The sequence below is a fragment of the Palaemon carinicauda genome, chromosome 4 (genome assembly GCF_036898095.1).
Source record: "Palaemon carinicauda isolate YSFRI2023 chromosome 4, ASM3689809v2, whole genome shotgun sequence".
In the NCBI taxonomy this organism is placed as follows: Eukaryota; Metazoa; Arthropoda; class Malacostraca; order Decapoda; family Palaemonidae; genus Palaemon; species Palaemon carinicauda.
In genome coordinates this window covers 69,499,489-69,518,827 of record NC_090728.1, presented here as the reverse complement: position 1 = coordinate 69,518,827, position 19,339 = coordinate 69,499,489, and the positions used below count along the sequence as shown (strand labels likewise).

The window sequence follows — 19,339 nt, the reverse complement described above, 5'->3', positions numbered from 1 at the left end:
TGAGCCTCATGATGGAGAAGGCCTGGCTATTAGAATTAACTGCCTGCCTAGTATTACCAACAGGATAGAATTGTCCAGGGAGATCTGAATGTGAAGGATGGTCAGAGTTATGAAAAATCTTATGCAACATGCATAATGAACTAAGTGAACGACCGTGCCAAAGATTAATATCTAGATCAGGAATAAGAAATTTAATAGATCGAAAGTTTCTGTCCAACAAATTAAGATGAGAATTAGCAGCTGAACACCAGACAGGAGAACAATACTCAAAACAAGGTAGAATGAAAAAATTAAAATACTTCTTCAGAATAGATTGATCACCGAAAATCTTGTAAGACTCTCAATAAGCCAATTTTTTGTGCAATTGAAGAAGACACAGACCTAATGTGTTTCTCAAAAGTAAATTTGCTTTTGAGAATCACACCTAAAATTTTAAGTCATACAAATTTAAAGAAACATTATCAATACTGAGATCCAGATGTTGAGGAGCCACTGTCCTTGACCTACTTACAATCATACTTTGAGTTTTGTTAGGATTCAACTTCATACCCCATAATTTGCACCATGCACTAATTTTAGCTAAATCTCTATTGAGGGATTACACAACCCCAGATCTACATTCAGGGGATGGAATTGATGCAAAGAGAGTAGCATCATCTGCATATGCAACAAGCTTGTTTTCTAGGACAAACCACATGTCATGTGTATATAATATGAAAAGTAATGGGCCAAGAACACTACCCTGTGGAACACTGGATATCACATTCCTATACTCACTATGGTGCCCATCAGCAACAACTCTTTGAGATCTTTTACTTAAAAAATCAATAATAATGCTAAGAAACGACCCACCCACTCCCAAATGTTTGAGTTTGAAAACAAGGGCCTCATGATTAACATTGTCAAAGGCAGCACTAAAATCAAGGCTAATCATACGAACCTCCTGACCACAATCAAGGTATTTCTGTACAGCATTGGAGATTGTAAGAAGGGCATCACATACTCCAGGCCTTTACAAAAACCAAATTGCAAACTAGGGAGTAGATGATTACCTTCAGCAAACCTATTAAGACGTTTTTCCAGAAAACTTTCAAAAACTTTAGATAATATGGGAGTAATGGAAATTGGGCAGTAATCAGTGGGACTTGAACTACCACAAACACATTTACATAGCAGAGTAACATTACCAATTCTCCAACAAGTGCTAAAAGCTCCTCCTCTTGCTAACTTGCGCAAAATAACAGATAACTTTGGATCTAAGAAATCTGCTGTCTTTATAAAAAACAAAAGAAAAATACCATTTGGGTCTACACCTCCATAAGCATCAAGGTCCATCAACGGAGCCTTAATCTCACGAGATCAAAAAGCTAAACTAGTTAGTTTAGCCTCAGGAAAACAGGAATGAGGAAGTTCAAGTTTTTCATTACTCTGTTTACTGTCAAAAACATCAGCCAAAAGGGTTGCCTTTTCCTTTGGACAGTGAGTAACTGAGCCATCTGGTTTAAGTAAAGGAAGAACTGTTGCATCTACACCAAAGAGTGCAGATTTAAGGGTTCCTGAGTTGTACCAGAAAGGGTTTCTTTTATGGTTAAATTGTACGCCTTTTCAGTTGAGGCATAAACACACTGAGCAAAAGCTCGTAGCTAAGTATAGTTGTTCCAGGTCAAATCTGATCTGTTACCCTTCCAAAGATGATAGGCCTCCTGGTTCTCCAAATAAGCAAATCTACAGTCATCATTGAACCACGGTTTGTCCTTCACTCGGTACCTTAGCACTCGAGAAGGGATACGCCTATCTATTATGTTGACTAGATTCTCATTCAAAGGGACAACAGGATCTACACTACTATATAATTGTGACCAATTCAAGCACAAAAGATCATGCAAAATCCCATTCCAGTCTGCATGGGATTTCATATAAATTTTACAAGAATATGATATATCAGGGACAGGCTGCTCAGTCTTCACTACTAATGAAATCAAGGCATGATCAGATGACCCGACTGGAGAACTAACCTTAGTAGTTATAACGCCAGGGGAGTCAGTGTATACGAGGTCCAAGCAATTACCAGACCTGTGAGTAGCTTCATTTATGATTTGTGCACAGCCTGATTCTGAGGCAAAGTCTCAAGCTCTTAAGCCATGGCGATTGGTAGGAGAGATAGAACTTAACCACTCCCTATGGTGAGCATTAAAATCACCAGCAAAGACAAAAGAAGCCTTTCTATCATCATCTTGTATCTTAGCCGTAATGGTAAGAAGACAGTCGAAGATAGAATCATCCATGTCTGGATTCCGGTAGATCAAACACAAATAAAAGTTATGCCTGCCACAAACTTTTATTACCTGAATCTCATGATGTAACTTAAGATGAGAGAGAGAGAGAGAGAGAGAGAGAGAGAGAGAGAGAGAGAGAGAGAGAGAGAGAGATTTTGGTAAAGTGAAAATTAAATAAAGAAAAAAAAAGGAAAGGGAATAATTCTATGCCCATAAATTATTGTTAGGAGAATTTCCCATTAGATAGATTCATAAGACTTAAGTATGACATTAATTCTTCAGATTGTCAAGACTTATGGTGGCCAACAACTTAATTGGCGCAGTAAGATAGGAAATCCAGCAGTGATGCAGGTAGGAACCTAATTTTATTCTATTTTACATAATAAGATGCCTTTTGGAATATTTTTTATACATACCACGCTCCAGATGCCTACATTTTATCATAGCAAGAAAACATCAGTAGTAATTTTTATCATAGCCAGAAAACAGCAGTAAGAATTTTTATCATAGCTAGAAAACATCAGTAGGAATGGTATTCATAATCACTGTACTAACACTAAAACTTTCAGTATACAGTAAGTGTTCCCACACAAGAATACAAACCTTACGTTCTTTACATAGGAAGATAACAGCGCAGACTGCCGTGCGGCTATAAAAATTTTCTACTTGGTGTCAAGAGCTGTCTGGTCATTTTCAGTGGTAGTTGGGGAGAAGCACCGTCCCACCTTTCTCATAACTACTTTGATTTCCACTAGGCTTGAAGACAGATGTCTCCTTCCATGTACTACTGGCTTAGGCTAAAATTTAAACTCCCTTATTTCTTTTAGGTTGTGGTGTGATTTCTTAATGATGCAGCATGTGCATATGCCCATGCAAGGTACATTCACGTTCCAGGAGGACACTGATCCTCATTGTCTTTGCCTTGCATGCAAAGTACACTTCTGCACGGATTCTTCCCCTTGGCCAGAGGGTAGAGTGTGGCCACCCTTCCAGTAAGAAAGAAGGGGTAGAAAGGAGAAGTCTAAAAGAGATCCTTCACCTTCGGGATTATCCTCAAAGTCAAATAAGTCAGGACCTCTCTCTCTCACTCCTGGTACCCTCCTCTCTGACTGCTTGATCAGTCTCCTCCGGGTAACTATCGATTAAGACTGATATTCTGTTAACACCCAGTCAACCTGCGGGTCAGGCTGCTCCCCTTCTTCCCGAGTGAGGCTGAGGGAGCAGTCCCCTAAGGGAGACCTTCTCTCAAGACGCCTTGCATCTTCTGCGGTCGTCCTTACGACTCGGGGAAACCCCCCCCCCCCCCATCTAAGGATAGGCTACTGGAGATGTAGGCAATGGTTGCACAGCAGGAGAGGATTTCTGCTCTCGCTGGGGTTGATGTCGGCACTTCCCCTCTACAGCTGACAGGAGGGAGTATCTCCTACTCGGTCTCGTGCCAACTGAACCGTCGTTCTCTTTTGACCCTCTCCCATCTGAGGTTCTGCAGGATGGCACTCATTAGAGTTCCCCCTCAGTGCTCTCTCCCTTTGTAGTTGGGGAGAGTGCTGAGCTTTCTCCGCAGGAGGAAGACCCCACTTCTATGCTTTCCTGCCCTCAGGAGTTTGGTGTGCACCCACGCAAGCATGAAAGGTTGCCCTTGCTAGTCAGTTCTCCCGTGGCAGCTAGGAAGCGACAGCACGACTTGTTACCTGTCCCCCTTAGCCCTTCAAAGCTGAGGTTTCACAAGCTCCCAGATGATCTTGACAATCATCCTGCAACTCAGTGCGCTCGTGAGACTAATGTAGTCTGCAGCAAGCTTGGGTACCTTTGGTAACTTATCAGGGAGGTTAGCGAATGCGGCAAAACAGCACAGGTGAGCGCACACTACCATGCGAGGTAGCTCCGCCCGCATTACAAGAGGGTCACACTTCTAGGTGGCAGCGTCACCTGGAAGCACTAAGGGATAAGCCCACAACATCCGAGTTTGACCCTGACTAGGAAAGGTTGGGAGTGGTTCCCATTAAACCAACTCAAAAGCAGCATCCTACCTAGACAGGTCACTCCTCTTGGCTGGTGTCAGACTTTTGGAGGATTCAAAACTTCTAAAGCAGGTCATGGCAACAACATCTGAACCTGTACAAGAGGTCAGTGTTGTCCCTTCCGTGCACTGATTCAGACAAATCATTGGCGATCTCCCATCACCTGCTAGCTATAATCTCCCAACACGGAGGAAGACAAATTGGAATGTGCATTTTTGCAGTCTCTTGCCAGCATCCATTTGTTAATAGACTTGGGGAATCCCTACACCTAAAGTCAGCCCTTGGGGGGGTTAGGTAGTAGAGACAGGCGTGAAGAGCGATAATTCGCTAATACTTGCTGCCCTAGGATGGGATAACTCTTGACACTACCATCTCACTGCCCATGGCCTACGCACGGTTGATTAACAAATTAAGTAACTGCCTAATATTTTTTTTTACTTGATTTCTCTCATAGTATAAGTATTTTGTAATTGAATAAAAATATTTCGGTAAGTCACACGTGCACACGTATACACTGTCCTGGACATGGTAAGTGTACAGTACAGTGCAGTACAGTACAGTATGTAACACTATAGTAGTCATCGGGACACTTATAACAAAAAAATTTTGTTCCTGTCTGATATAATAACACTTGGTGATACTGTAATGTATATTACTGTAATATATTTACAATACTGTCACTACAGTACAGTTAAACAACCGTACTGTAAGTGTTTGGTTTTTTCATTCACATGACTCGCACTGTTTGACAACTCACCGCACGGATAGCCTACATTTACATTTTGTAGAGCACAGCACATTTAGTAATTTACTTACAGTACTGTACACTATAGTTAATAAACAATATTATGCATTACTGTAATACTGTACCGTACAATAAGTATAGAATGATACTGCATATAAAATTAACTAACAGTACATATTTATACAGAGACCACTAGCCAGTTTTGTATGAAGTTCTACACATCAGTCTTGAAGCATGACACAACTTGTGACGTGTCGTATCTTGTGCAGTACTGTAGCGAGTCGCAAAGCTAGAGTACATTACCCTGTGAAGATGAACAATGTCCAGGCGTATGTATTACTGTATACAAATACATCACTTTTTTTAATATGAAAACTTGATTCTGCTCAAAAGGGAACGAAGCGGGAGATGCACACGCGAGGAGAGACATTGTAAGACTGAGGCCATGGCAGCGTGAGATGGGATGTGCTGGGCGGAGAGGGAAGTGGCGCGAAGCAAGTTTGGGGAAAAGGAGAGGGGGCTGTTCGAAATCGTCACACCACGAGAGTACTTTTCGCAACCTTGCGAATATGTGCTTTCTATCTAATAGGTTATGTTGTTCTCCATGTCGCGAATGAGCAAAATCGCAAAGGATGAGATTGCAAAAAGCAAGGGTGACTACCTCCTAAGGGAAGAAATGTGGCAACAGACGTTCTCTACCAGTTTCTGGGTGCCTCTAGAATCTAGATGATGGTTGGAGTTACCGTGGTCTAGGCTGGCAGCCAGGGTCATTGCCAATGTTGATTTGCAAATTTCTGTGAGGCGAGAAGCTAACCACACAGGTGGTGAGGTTTTTGTCTGCGGAGGCTCAATATGAAAAGGATAGGAAAATCAACACTACAGGTTATGTCATGGATGGGCTACTGATCTGAGACAGTTGTCCACCTTGCCACTTCCAAAGAGCTTTCCAATCCCAAGAAGCAGTGTGTGTTCAAGAATATCGTCCTTGCAGGTGTGATAGTGATGAAATTCTTGACACAATGCAACAAACCAGTGGGCCAACTAGCTACTGAAGAGGTCAGACGCTTTTGTTTCAAAATTCCAGAAGAAGAGAGAGGCTCTCTTGTTTCTTCTTGAGGATGTAGAGGCATTACCGGAGAAGTACAGAAAGGTGAGCCAAGATGCCCTTCTTCACTAGGCCATCACATTCTCCTCTTTGGCACTTGCAGCACCTATAGCCTCTGTGGGGAGACAAGCTCACAAACATACGAAAGACCTTTGAAGCAGAACAATGTTAAGAAGTCTGTGCCTTTCAAACAGCCCTTTCAGAGAAAGAAACAGAAAGGACGAGGTGGAGAGTGGACGGGATCAATGTTCCCACTATGGGGAAACTTTCTTCTGCTATTCCACCGGTGGAAGGATGTGTGCTACATGGGTGACAGCAGTGTCTTTGCTAGAGGGCTGATCCTTGGATAGTTTCTGTTTTCCTGAAAGGTTGTTCAATCTTTTTCATCAACTCGCCATCTCCCCTACTCGGCGTCAATGACCATAGATGTCAGGATGCCAGAAAACCTCAAATCAATCAATCAACCATCTCCCCTGATTGGTCTTCCAACTAGATAGTCAGCCTATGCAAAGGGATCTGCAAAGGATGCAGACTTAAAGGCAGAAGTCCAGACCATGATTGAGAAGGACGCTCTCCAGGAGGTTCTTGATAGGTTCCCAGGCTTTTTCAGTCTACTCTTTCTTGCAGAAAAGTCATATGAACGCTGGAGACCAGTCATAAACATTTCGGTATGGAATGAGTTTGTTCTCCAAACTCCGTTCAAGATGGAGACCACAGTTACGGTCTGATAGGCTGTCAGACCAAGAGACTTCATGATCTTGGATCTGAAAGATGAGTACTTTCATATCCCAATTCATCCATCCTCAAGGAAGTAGAATTAGCCCTTGCTTTTTGCGGGGTTAGGTAACAGAGACAGGTGTGAAAGGCGAGAATCTGCGAATACTTGCTGCCCTTGGGTGGGTCAACTCATAACCTACCAACTCGCCAACCATTACCTACTTATGGTTGACTAACACATTAGGTAACCCACTGTACTACACTTCCTGCTTTCTATCATGGTACAGTATTTAGTTCTTACTGCTTTTCAGATGTAATTGTAGATTATTAACACAACTTCAGTACTAGGTGAGACAACTACAGTAATAAACCAAAAGTCATCATCACTACTCATAAAACTAATCACCCCCACACCACGCTTCATATACTTTTCAACAAAACATTTGTTTGTAACTTTGTATCTATCATCTCTCAATGATACTGTAGAGTAAAAAAAAAAAAAACACTACAGTAGTAGTTGATGGTTGTAATGCACCAGAAATTGAAAACAAAAGTGAAAAATGCTTTAATGAAGGACAATTCCCCTTAATAAGTCATGAAGATGTCAGGATGCCAGAGAACTTTAAATCATTCATTCATTTAAAAGTCATGATTTTGTAAAATGGACAATATCTGCGTAAACTTTTCGGTCTTCAGCGGTCTGAGGTCTCGTTTACAGGCAATTACTGTAAATACACTATTAGTCGTTTTATTCAATGAATGTCTGAATATTTATCCTACCGCAAGTAAAAAAAAATAAGATAAGAAAAATTACTAAAACATCACTAAATATTTACAAAATTTTATAGTAAATAACTCTCTCTCTTCGCGAGGGAAAGGCTCTGACCGATGTGTGTGTGCAGGTCTCTCTCTCTCTCTCTCTCTCTCTCTCTCTCTCTCTCTCTCTCTCTCTCTCTCTCTCTCTCTCTATAGCTTTTGCCTGTACAGTACAGCGTAGGGATGCAGAGAGGGCACTAGTGTTTCCATACAACATCATGATAACTTTCTGCAGATCCGTCACAAGTACCGGCGACGTGGACTCATGGTGCGTAGGCATAATGTCGTAAGTGCCAGGATAAGGTTGGGACATCGTCCTGTGTGGCAGGTTGGACGAACACTAGATATACAGTACCACACTACACATGTAAACTGTGTAACCTTGCTAATGCAAATAACCTTGAACACTACTGCCTTCATTGCCCCACTGTCAGGAATCTGTTACCTCTAGGACAAAATTTACTCCAAACCAGCCAATATTTACTCAAAGATGACCACCTAGACGTAATTTTGACTCTTCATCCACACTTTGGTGGCTCCTAAACTGTCGGTTGCAGTTGTTGTGATAATGGAATATGATCTCATAGATGTTATTTTTGTAACTGATATACTGATGATTCAATGCTGTAATTTTTTTTTCTGTTGATTTCTGATGTACTGTATGTAACTGCTAATTTGTAACTTTGTTTGACGTCTTTGGACGTAATAGATTTATTGAATAATCTCTCTCTCTCTCTCTCTCTCTCTCTCTCTCTCTCTCTCTCTCTCTCTCTCTCTCTCTCTCTCTCTCGTAAAAATTTGTTACACATTTATGTATGTTTACATCTCTTTTCATTGCTTTTATCTGCATTATTTTCAGATTATTATTTCATTTTAATAATATTTGAATCATTCCTACAAAATAAAAATAGATATAAGCATTTTAGTTTTATTAGTAAATAGAATGCAAAAGACAACACATTTGTCTGTTTGAATTATACGTAGATTTTATATTCTTTTTGTAGTACTGTAACACAAACATGATCAGCTAACACCGGGTCTTGAAGTGACAGAAAATATCTTTTTGTTTATTTTATAAAGAAATGTTTTTCCTCCACCTCTCATATTTCTTAATGGTAATTTTCTTTTCTAAATAAATCTCTAAACATAAGATAGGAACATGTAATATGTCCTGCAATAATTTTAAGTCCTCCAAGTTTTCAGTTATTTATAACAACCTCATAAGAAGAAAAAAAGGTGCATAGCGGTTGACAGCTTTGAGTGATTTACGAGGAAGGGGATGTTTGCTTTTAAGTTTTCATCACTACGCTTCCAGCACACGGTATCAAAACATGAGATATGTAATTATATTTGAAGAAAGGTAATTTTGATGGTAATTTTAAAAAGATAATTTTTTTAGGGAATGTACATTTTTTCGGTAACAATAAGGAAGTTACTGATAATTCTATATTAATTCTAATATCCTTATATATCTTGATAGATTGGTTGATTGATTGATTTGAGGTTCTCTGGCATTCTTAATATATATATATCTTGATGGAAATAACAAATCTTCTAATAGAAAATCATTCAAGCATACACAATTAGATAAAAATAGTTAACTTACAAAAGAGAGAGAGAGAGAGAGAGAGAGAGAGAGAGAGAGAGAGAGAGAGAGAGAGAGAGAGATGTTTTTCATCAGCATTATGCATTTATATATTAAATATTCAAATATAATGTACTGTATACAGTATATGAACTTTTTGAGAGAGAGAGAGAAAGAATTTGTTTTTCATCAGTATTATACATTTACATATTAAATATTTAAACAATGCATACAGTATATGAACTTCTTTTAAACATTTGTATTACTATACAGTGAACCCTCGCTACTTCGCGGTTCGACCATCGCAGATTCACCACTTCGCGGGTTTTTTTCATAACCCATATATATATACATATCGCGGATTTTCCGGAAATTTCGAAAATACCGCGATATCTGAAGACCCCAAATACGATATTTCGTTACCTGTAATTCCATTAATACTGTAATTAGTAATATCTGCTCTTACTGATTGTTCATTGCATTACATATGACATATAATTCAGCACAGAAAGAAATAAAACACGAAAAGAGAATGTGATCATACGATAATTCAGTACTGTATACAGTACGTAGTAAAATTAAATCGAACATGAAACGCAAATCAGATGCAGTCATACCATATTAGAATGGTGTAAGGCTGCTGATGGCTACTACTGTACTACAAATGTAATGGATGTGCTTCTTTTCCATGAATCTTTTGTATGTATACGTACGTAGTACTGTACTGCATCCAATAATATTCTTTGTTGCAAAAAATCCCATTTCGAATAAGCATACGAGAGAGAGAGAGAGAGAGAGAGAGAGAGAGAGAGAGAGAGAGAGAGAGAGAGAGAGAGACATCCTACAACAAAAGCGTAAAATAGCGTACGTAAAGCTGTATTATTATTATTATTATTGTTGTTGTTGTTGTTGTTGTTGTTATTAAAATTATTATTATTATTATTATCATTATTATTATTATTACAGTATCATTATTTATTATTATTATTATTATTATTATTACGTACAGTACAGTATACGCAGGTATCTTGTACTTTGAATTGGTAACCTACGTAGCATATAAGACGGGTTGTGATTGGTTCAAGCGCTGATAGATGACGAATCAGCCTGTGATTGGTGTTTTGCCCGCATCTCCAACTTCCAGCATCTACGTTTTCGCGGTCACTTTGTCTCCCGCCGTATCGCTGTGTAGATGTTGTTAAGTTATTGTGGACTTTAATCTGTGCTGTGCGTGACTGTTTTAAGTTGAACTTTTTGTTGAACTTTCTGTTAAACCCTACTGTACAATGCCTCCCAAGCGTTCTGCTTCTACTAAGGCTGGTAGTGAGCCTAAACGCCACCGAAGGATGATGACGATTGCTGAGAAGGTGACGCTTCTCGATATGTTAAAAGACGGTAGAAGTTACGCGGCCGCAGACCTCAAAGACCTGACGAAATCGGCCAGTGAAGAAGACAGTGAAACACAGGAAGAGATCCAAGAAAATGTCGAAGAAACGGGCTTAACATTAGAACGGCTTGCCAAGCTCTGCAAGCTTGCGAAGGAGGTGAAAGAAATGTTGCAAGAGTGGGACGAGGATATGGTTCGTTCTATGCAATTCTGCAACAAGATCGATGAACACATGACTCCCTACAGGATGCTCTTGCGAAAAAAGAAGCCCTCGGAAGAAATTGAAGAAGTGTCCCAGGAAGAAGTTGAAGAGGTGTCCCAGGAAAAGACACCTCCGTCTGAAGAGACGTAAAATACTATCATTGGCTGCACAGTAGAAGACATCATCAGCTTCATCATCATCATTTCTACTGTGCAACAAATTCATCGCCATCATCATTCAAGTTTTTCTTGAACTTCTTTCGTGGTGAGTACAGTAACAATCTTTATTTTTTACTTTAATATTCTAACATTTTAATATTTGTGCCTGTTTTAGTTTAGTACTGTATGCATTAAGTTAAAGGGAAGGTTTTAAAAGTCTGAAGAGTATACATGTTGTAACCTATCATATTTTTTTTGTTTAAAATTTACATTTACGTACGTAAAACAATCTCTCTCTCTCTCTCTCTCTCTCTCTCTCTCTCTCTCTCTCTCTCTCTCTCTCTCTCTCTCTCTCTCTCTCTCTCTCTCTCTCTCGTAAATTGTTTTCTTGCTTTGCTACGTACAGTATGTACTGTATGATTTATATAGATACGGTAAATAATATTTGTAATAACATTTTCTAAAAGCTTTTACTGTAAATATCATTATTTATCACTTTCATCATGCGCGTTAAATGCCTTCTTTGTTTACTGAGCGTGGTTGTTTACTGAGCGTACTTTATGACGCCATCGTTTCAGGCGGCGTCATAAAGAAAAACATTTCATTTGGAAGTCCTAAGATAAATTAAGTAAAACATTGGTAATAACAAAATCAACATACTGTATAATCAATATAATCGATGCAAAAACTAACCTATACACTGATGTGTACAGTACACTAAATGCGTTTGTTTCTTCATTATGATCAGAGAAACGTAAACAAAACATTGGTTGCCATTTTTTATCGTGCTTTTTGGCGTGTTTAGGAAACGCATGATATAAAATTGCCTTTAATATTTGTGCCTGTTTTAGTTTAGGGTACTGTAGTACATGCATTAAGTGTTCTGTACATTAAAGGGTAGTTTGTTAATAGTACTACGTACAAGGGAAGGTTTTAAAAGTCTGAATATACATGTTAAATAAATAGGTAAATATGGTGTCAATACTTCGCGGATTTTCACCTATCGCGGTCGGGTCTGGAACCTATCTACCGCGATATCGAGGGTTCACTGTATTACAATTACAGTTCTGTATACAAAGGGTTTATCAGTGAATATTTTGCATGTGTTAGCTATAAAGTTGGCCTGTTCTGCTTTGCGTGGTTGATTTGGAAACTCTGGCCTGTAAGAGTAATTAACGCTAGCATGTGAGTTTTTATTTATTAGGTTATACGGTTTTCTGTGTCGCGAATGAGCAGAATTACGACGAATGAACTCGCAACAAGTGAGGGCGCATTGTACCTAAGGTTTGTGTCTCATTGAAAAGTATATTAATTCCAAGTGATGTGCTTCAGTCTTTCAACAGCACCCCAGGTGTTGGTGATATTGGGAAAGAGCTAGTAGTCGGGTTCTGTATGCATTTTACTACATTTAATCCCAACAAGGGCATAGAGATTGGAGATGTGCTGAAAATATCGCCAGTCTCTTGCCACTCTACCACCCTTCTCTGTAATTCTTCCTCATTTTCAGCAGTGATCACTAAATCATCTGCATATAACAACTCCAACAACTCTTCATTTTTTATCCCTTCACTTAGAACATCCAGTACCAACACAAATAAAAACGGGCTTAATGCTTACCACTAATGCAATCCAACACTTAACTTCAAAGGTTTCTGTTTCTACAGTTGTTGTTACAGTGGAACCTCTACACACGAACGTATCTACATCCGAATTTTCCAACATCCGAAGTAAAATTCGAGCAAATTTTTGACTCTACACCCGAATTTTATTTCGACACACGAAGTAAGCAATTTTCGTCGTACCGGTTGTATCCGAATTTTTCGACACGCGAAGTACAATTCGAACACGTTCCTACTCTACACCCGAATGTTTATTTCGACACCAAAAGTAATCAATATTCGTACGCGTAGGCGGTGCTCATAGCGCCTGAAGTGTTTTTTATTTCCGCCGATAGAAGGCAGCACTTCGACCTCGGAAGGACCCTCAATTAGCGCGGCTCGGGTCAGTCCTCTGTTCTCGTCGGCTTCTTGCGGTTGTGCCCTGTGCGTTCTGCTATTAACTGTGTTTTAATCGTGATTTTTTACGTGCATCCTTTAACGGTAATTTACGTAAAGTATGGGTCCTAAAAGGCTTAATTTTGCAAGTGGTAGTGGTGAGAAAAGGAAGAAGGAAATGCTTTCTTTAGACGTAAAGCAGGAAATTATTGAAAAACATGAGCGTGGCGTCCGTGTGAGTGAACTTGCTAAACAGTATGGCCGTAATATGTCGACGATCTCGACAATCCTTATACAGAAGGAAGCTATTAAAGCAGTGAAACCTTCTAAGGGGATCACCATAATTTCAAAACGCCGTAGCCCTATCATAGAAGAGATGGAACGACTTCTGCTAGTGTGGATCAAGGACAGAGAGATCGTTGGCGACACCATCACCGAGACCGTCACCTGCGAGAAGGCGCACGCCATCTTTACGGACTTGAAGGAGGAGAGCTCTTGGGGGTGATGCTGGGGAGAGTTCAACCGAGCCTTCCTCAGATAATTTCAAGGCATCTCGTGGCTGGTTTGAGAAATTTAAGAAACGGTCCGGGATTCATTCAGTTGTTCGCCACGGAGAGGCTGCTAGTGCAGACACAAAGGCTGCAGCTGACTTAGTCAAGAACTTCGAAAGGATCGTGCTGGAAGAAGGCTACGTAGAGCAGCAAGTGTTTAATTGTGATGAAACCGGGCTTTTTTGGAAGAAGATGCCCAGTCGAACCTACATCACCGCCGAAGAGAAGAAATTCCCTGGGCATAAGCCAATGAAGGATCGGTTGACTCTTGCCCTATGTGCCAACGCTAGCGGGGACTTAAAAGTCAAGCCCTTACTGGTTTACCATTCCGAGAACCCTAGGGCCTTTAAGGCACACAACGTCGATAAGGACCAGCTTCATGTTTTCTGGGGATCCAACTCGAAGGCCTGGGTCACTAGGCAGTTCTTTGTGCAATGGGTTAACCAAGTTTTCGGCCCTTCTGTGAAGAAGTATCTTCATGAACAGAAATTGCCTTTAAAGTGCCTGCTATGCCTTGACAATGCACCCGCTCACCCGCCCCGGACTTGAAGATGATATCTTCGAAGAATTCAAGTTCATAAAGGTGCTGTATCTTCCACCGAATACCACCTCTATCCTCCAGCCCATGGACCAGCAAGTCATCTCTAATTTTAAGAAGCTGTACACCAAGCACTTACTTAAGCAGTGCTTTAATGTCACGCAAAGCACCAACTTAACTTTGCGTGAATTTTGGAGGAGCCACTTCAACATCGTGCACTGCTTGAAGATCATAGATCAGGCTTGGGTGGGATTAACTCGACAGACCCTCAATTCTGCCTGGAAGAAGCTGTGGCCTGATGCAGTTTCTTCCCGAGATTTCAAAGGTTTTGACCCCAAACCTGATCCCGTGGTGGGTGCAGCGGAAGCCGTAGAGGAAATCGTCTCCCTTGGCAAGTCCATGGGTCTGGAGGTCGACGCAGATGACGTTACGGAACTCGTCGCCGAACATCACGACGAACTTACCACAGATGAGCTCAAGGAACTCCATGCTATGTCTGAGCACATGAGTGATGACGAGGAAGGGAGCTAGGAGGTAGAACATGTGTTGGGTTCAGCGCATATAAAAGAGGTGTTAGGAAAATATCAAGACGTGGGCGACTTCATCGACAAATACCACCCCAAAAAATTGCAGGTTTGTCGTGTAGTTTCGCAGTTCGATGATGTTTGCCTAACTCACTTTCGAAACATTCTGAAAAGCCGTACCAAGCAACTATGTATCGATAATTTCTTTAAAAAAACTACGAAGCGAACTCGTGATGAAGATTATGTAAGTGATTCGAAGAAAACGGCAAAGAGTGAAGCGGAAGAAAGTGAAACAAAGAAAACGGCAAACAGTGAAGCGAAAGAAATTCAGTCAATTTCAAGTGTAGAGAGTGAAAGTGATTAAAATTAATTATCAAAAAGAAAAAAAGAAAATTTAAAAAATAAAATAAAATATATATATATATATATATATATATATATATATATATATAATAAGCTAAGTTATGTTAAAGTTCACTTAGTGTAAGTTAGAAAAAGTTACGGTAGTGTACGTTTATCGTAGTTAACCTCTCTACCTCCTCGCCGCCCGTCCGTCTCCTCTCTGCGTAGCAAGACCAACAACACCTGCGCTGGAGTTTCTAAGGTAAAGTGACGCTAAAAACCCGTTTCTTATTTATCATTTTTTGCTAATTCTTCTTATTTACATGTCTATTATCTAATTTAGTGTGCATTATTCTCATGGGAAATTATGTGTAGTAGTTTATTAAGAAGTTATCATAGGTTTTGGGTTCAACCACGGATTAATTCGATTTCAATGTATTCTTATGGGAAAATTCGTGTCTACATCCGAACATTTTCTACATCCAAAGTTGGTTCTGGAACGGATTAAATTCGTATGTAGAGGTACCACTGTATTACTTTTGTCCTTGTTCTTTTTTAAATCATCTCTACCATTGTAACTAACTTCTCTAGGACTTTCCTCTTCCTCAAGCACCAAAAAACCACCTCATTTGGTATTCTGTCATAAGCCTTCTCTAAGTCTACAAAAGCACAGAAGAGCTTCTGGTTTCCCTCCAGTGATTTTTCCTGTAACTGCCTTACAATAAAGATGACATCCACAGTTCCTCTCCCCTTCATGAATCCATACTGCTGTTTCCCAATCTTTACAATTCCTCTCAATCTCTCTCTCTAGTTCCCTCGCTAACATTTTCAAACTATACTCTGTTACTTTAATTCCCCTGTAGTTACTGAATTCCATGATGTCACCTTTCTGCTTAAGTATAGATACATTTAGACTCTTCCCAATCTTTAGGCATTATTTCCTCCTCCCATATTGCTCTCAATAAATCCAGCATCCATTTTCCCCCACTGTTGCCAGTATCTTGACCATTTCAATTTGAAACTCGGATGGGCCTTGTGCTTTACCATTCTACATTTTACTCCATGGCTGCTTCACTTCTATACTCTGTACAGTGATGCCTCAGGATACGAAAGTAATCCGTTCAGGATACGGTTTCGTATCCTGATTTTTTCTTATCCTGAGTCGCGTTTTACATGTAAATAGCCTAATCCGTTCCAAGCCTTACGAAAAGACACCTTTTCTTTCATAAACACGCTAAACTGTAGTAATAAACATGCAATGCAGCAATTTCTATCATTCAATTATCAACCCAACCGTTAAAAACAGCCTAATCCATTCCAGAAACCACCATGAGATTATTCAATAATGTAGTTATAGCCTAGTTATCCCCTCCAAGCCCTAAGAAAACGGTCCGTTTTCTTTACTACTGTATAAAAGTTACGGTTTTGTATGTAAAGCATTTGGATCAGTGAAGGTGTATTGTTACCTGTACGTATACCTAAATTAAGGATTGATACCCTGAAAAAAAGTTACAGTTAATTAGTGTAACAAAAAAGTTGAAACTTACCTTTTGATTGAGACGATGTCCGATAGCGAAGTCGCGGCAGAGGAGGATGGCATAAGGCAGAAAATGTAACAAGTGACAGACTACGTACAGTAATTTACACACTTAACACATTAACACTTAAACTTTACAAATTAAAAAAATGGCAGAAATAATTAACACTTAACATTACGTATGGAAAACTATAAAATGAAAGAAAAAATTACTTTAACACTTAACGGTAACATAAAACTTAAAATTGAATTTTTTTTTTTGCTTTTTTATAACTACGTTTTTCATATTTTCTAAATTTCTTCTACTTCATCACTTTCTTTTTTCTGTTTCTTTTCTTTACTTTCACCTTCTAATTCTTCATCACTTCCTCTTTTCTGTTTCTTTTCTTCACTTTCACCTTCGTCTTGGCCTACTAATACCGCTGGCCTCTTTAATAAGAAACTATCCATTGAAGCTTTTTTCTGCCTACTTTTCAACACATTTCTAAAATGCGTTAGGCAAACGTCATTGCAGTGTTGAAGCGCACGGTTGGTATAAACTTTTTCTGGATGTTCCTTTTCGACCTAGTCTGCCATTTTATGGAAATATGCGAGAATTTCCTTAATGTCTGCCGTTTTCAAAGGTGTAACATCCTCCTCATCACCGCTAGAGAACTGCTCTTGAACAACACTCATTTGCATCGTCTCCAACTCCTTCAGGTCGTCCGTCGTCAACTCCTCGTGGTGTTCCTCGATAAGTTCATCTATATCCTCGGCGCTAACTCCCAGCCCCATGGACGTACCAAGATGTACGATGTCAGCCACCTCAGACTGCTGAATGGGTTCAGGATCGTCAACGATCTCGGCTTCGCCTCCAGCAGGGACAGCATCAGGCCACAGCTTCCTCCAAGATGAGTTCAGGGTACGCCTCGAAACTTCCTGCCAAGGGAGATCGATGAGTTTGAGGCATATCACGATATTAAAGTGATCTTTCCAGAATTCACGCAGAGTGAGGTTTGTACTCTCTGTGATTTGGAAACATCTCTGGAAGAGATGCTTCGTGTACAATTTTTTAAAATTTGAAATAACTTGCTGGTCCATGGGCTGGAGGAGAGGGGAGGTGTTAGGCGGTAGATACAGGACCTTTATGAAGGAATACTCGGCCAGAAGATATTCCTTGAGGCCAGGAGGGTGAGCTGGAGCATTGTCTAACACCAGCAGACATTTCATAGGGAGGCGCTTTTCTTCCAAATATTTTCTGACAGTCGGACCGAAGCAGACATTCACCCAATCAATGAAAAGTTGCCTCGTTACCCAGGCTTTAGCATTCGCCCTCCACATCACGGGAAGGTTCTCCTTGATGACTTTGTGGGCTTTGAAGGCTCGGGGATTTTCAGAATGGTATACCAGCAGGGGCTTTATCTTGCAGTCCCCACTGGCGTTTGCACAAAAAGCAAGGGTAAGCCTGTCCTTCATAGGCTTATGTCCAGGTAGCCTCTTCTCCTCCGCCGTGATGAACGTCCAACCAGGCATTTTCTTCTAGGAAAGCCCAGTTTCGTCGCAATTGAAAAATTGCTGCGAACTGTAGCCTTCCTGCAGAGTCAACTCGTCGAACGTTTTAACAAAGGCTTCGGCGGCCTTCGTGTCCAAGCTGGCTGCCTCCCCATGCCGTACCACTGAATGAATGCCAGTCCTTTTCTTGAATTTCTCGAACCACCCCCGAGAAGCCTTGAACTCTGGGGGTTCCTGCTGGAATGTTCCTTCTCCTGCTGGAATGTTCCTTCTCCTGCCCCTTCTTCGGCCTGAGAACGCACGAGATCACCGAAAATGGCGGAGGCCTTCTGGCAAATTTTAGTCTCAGTGATGGTGTCTCCTGAGATCTCTTTGTCTTTGATCCACACAAGAAGCAGTCTCTCCATCTCGTCATGCACGTGGGTTCTCTTGTTGGAGAAAATAGTGACGCCCTTAGAAGGTGCCGCTGCTTTGACGGCCGCCTTCTGCTTCAGGATGGTGCCTATCGTAGATGGATTCCGGCCATACTCCTTGGCGATTGCACTTAAACGCATGCCAGACTCGTACTTTTTTACGATTTCAAGTTTCGTCTCCATCGAGAGCATCGTCGTCTTCTTCTTTCCTTCGGCAACATTCTTGGGACCCATGGCTACAGTAATACGTAATATAATACACTACGTACGTTATATACAGTACTATGTATAGTAAACACTAAAACAGTACAGTGCACAGTAACGAATGTTTAATAACGATAACATGTGACGTACGAATGTACTGTATTTAACACTACGTCAAACAAGCGAAAGCACACAATGTCTGTTAATGATACTGCGGTCGGAACGAAAAGAGAGAGAGATGAACGCCCGTGCGTAAGCAAGCTGGGATAGTTGCCGACCAATAGGAAAGCAGGATCTTATGGCGTCAGCTAGCATATGAGTAGGGAGATAACCAATGGGTGAGCGGGAGGCTGTAAGTGAGTCTACCCAAGTTCAAAGTCAGGCGGCGCGCGCTTTTTAAAATTACTCTCGGCGACAAGTTGGGATCTCGTAAGGTTTTCGTATCCTGAAATTTTTTCCGTATACTGGGGCATAAAAATCTTCGAATCGCTTTTCGTATCCTGAATTTTTCGTAAGCAGAAACTTTCGTATCCAGAGGTATCACTGTATATCCATCACTGGCCCCTCCACCCTTTGTGCTTCTCCCAGTTCTTCTTACTCATTTTCAATATTCAATAGTTGCTCATGATATTCTCTCCTTCTCCTCCTAATGTCATCATCCTTATGCAATATGTTTCCATCTTTATCCCTGGTGACTGCCAGTTTTCCCAAAGCCTGTTTTTGCCTTTTCCTC

At 40.5% G+C, this 19,339-nt stretch overlaps 1 protein-coding gene across 2 annotated transcripts in view; it reads left to right on the top strand.

The window, feature by feature from the left end:
• Window positions 1-19,339, top strand: part of LOC137639113 (uncharacterized) — a 262,623-nt gene that overhangs the window by 158,552 nt on the left and 84,732 nt on the right. Inside the window, exon 3 of one of the 2 annotated variants that reach the window (XM_068371430.1) lies at window positions 2,559-2,627. The exons of the other annotated variant lie outside the window; for it this stretch is intronic. Within the exon in view, the coding sequence (XP_068227531.1) occupies window positions 2,559-2,627 (69 nt within the window). The remainder of the gene's footprint in view (window positions 1-2,558; window positions 2,628-19,339) is intronic. 2 annotated transcript variants of the gene reach the window in all.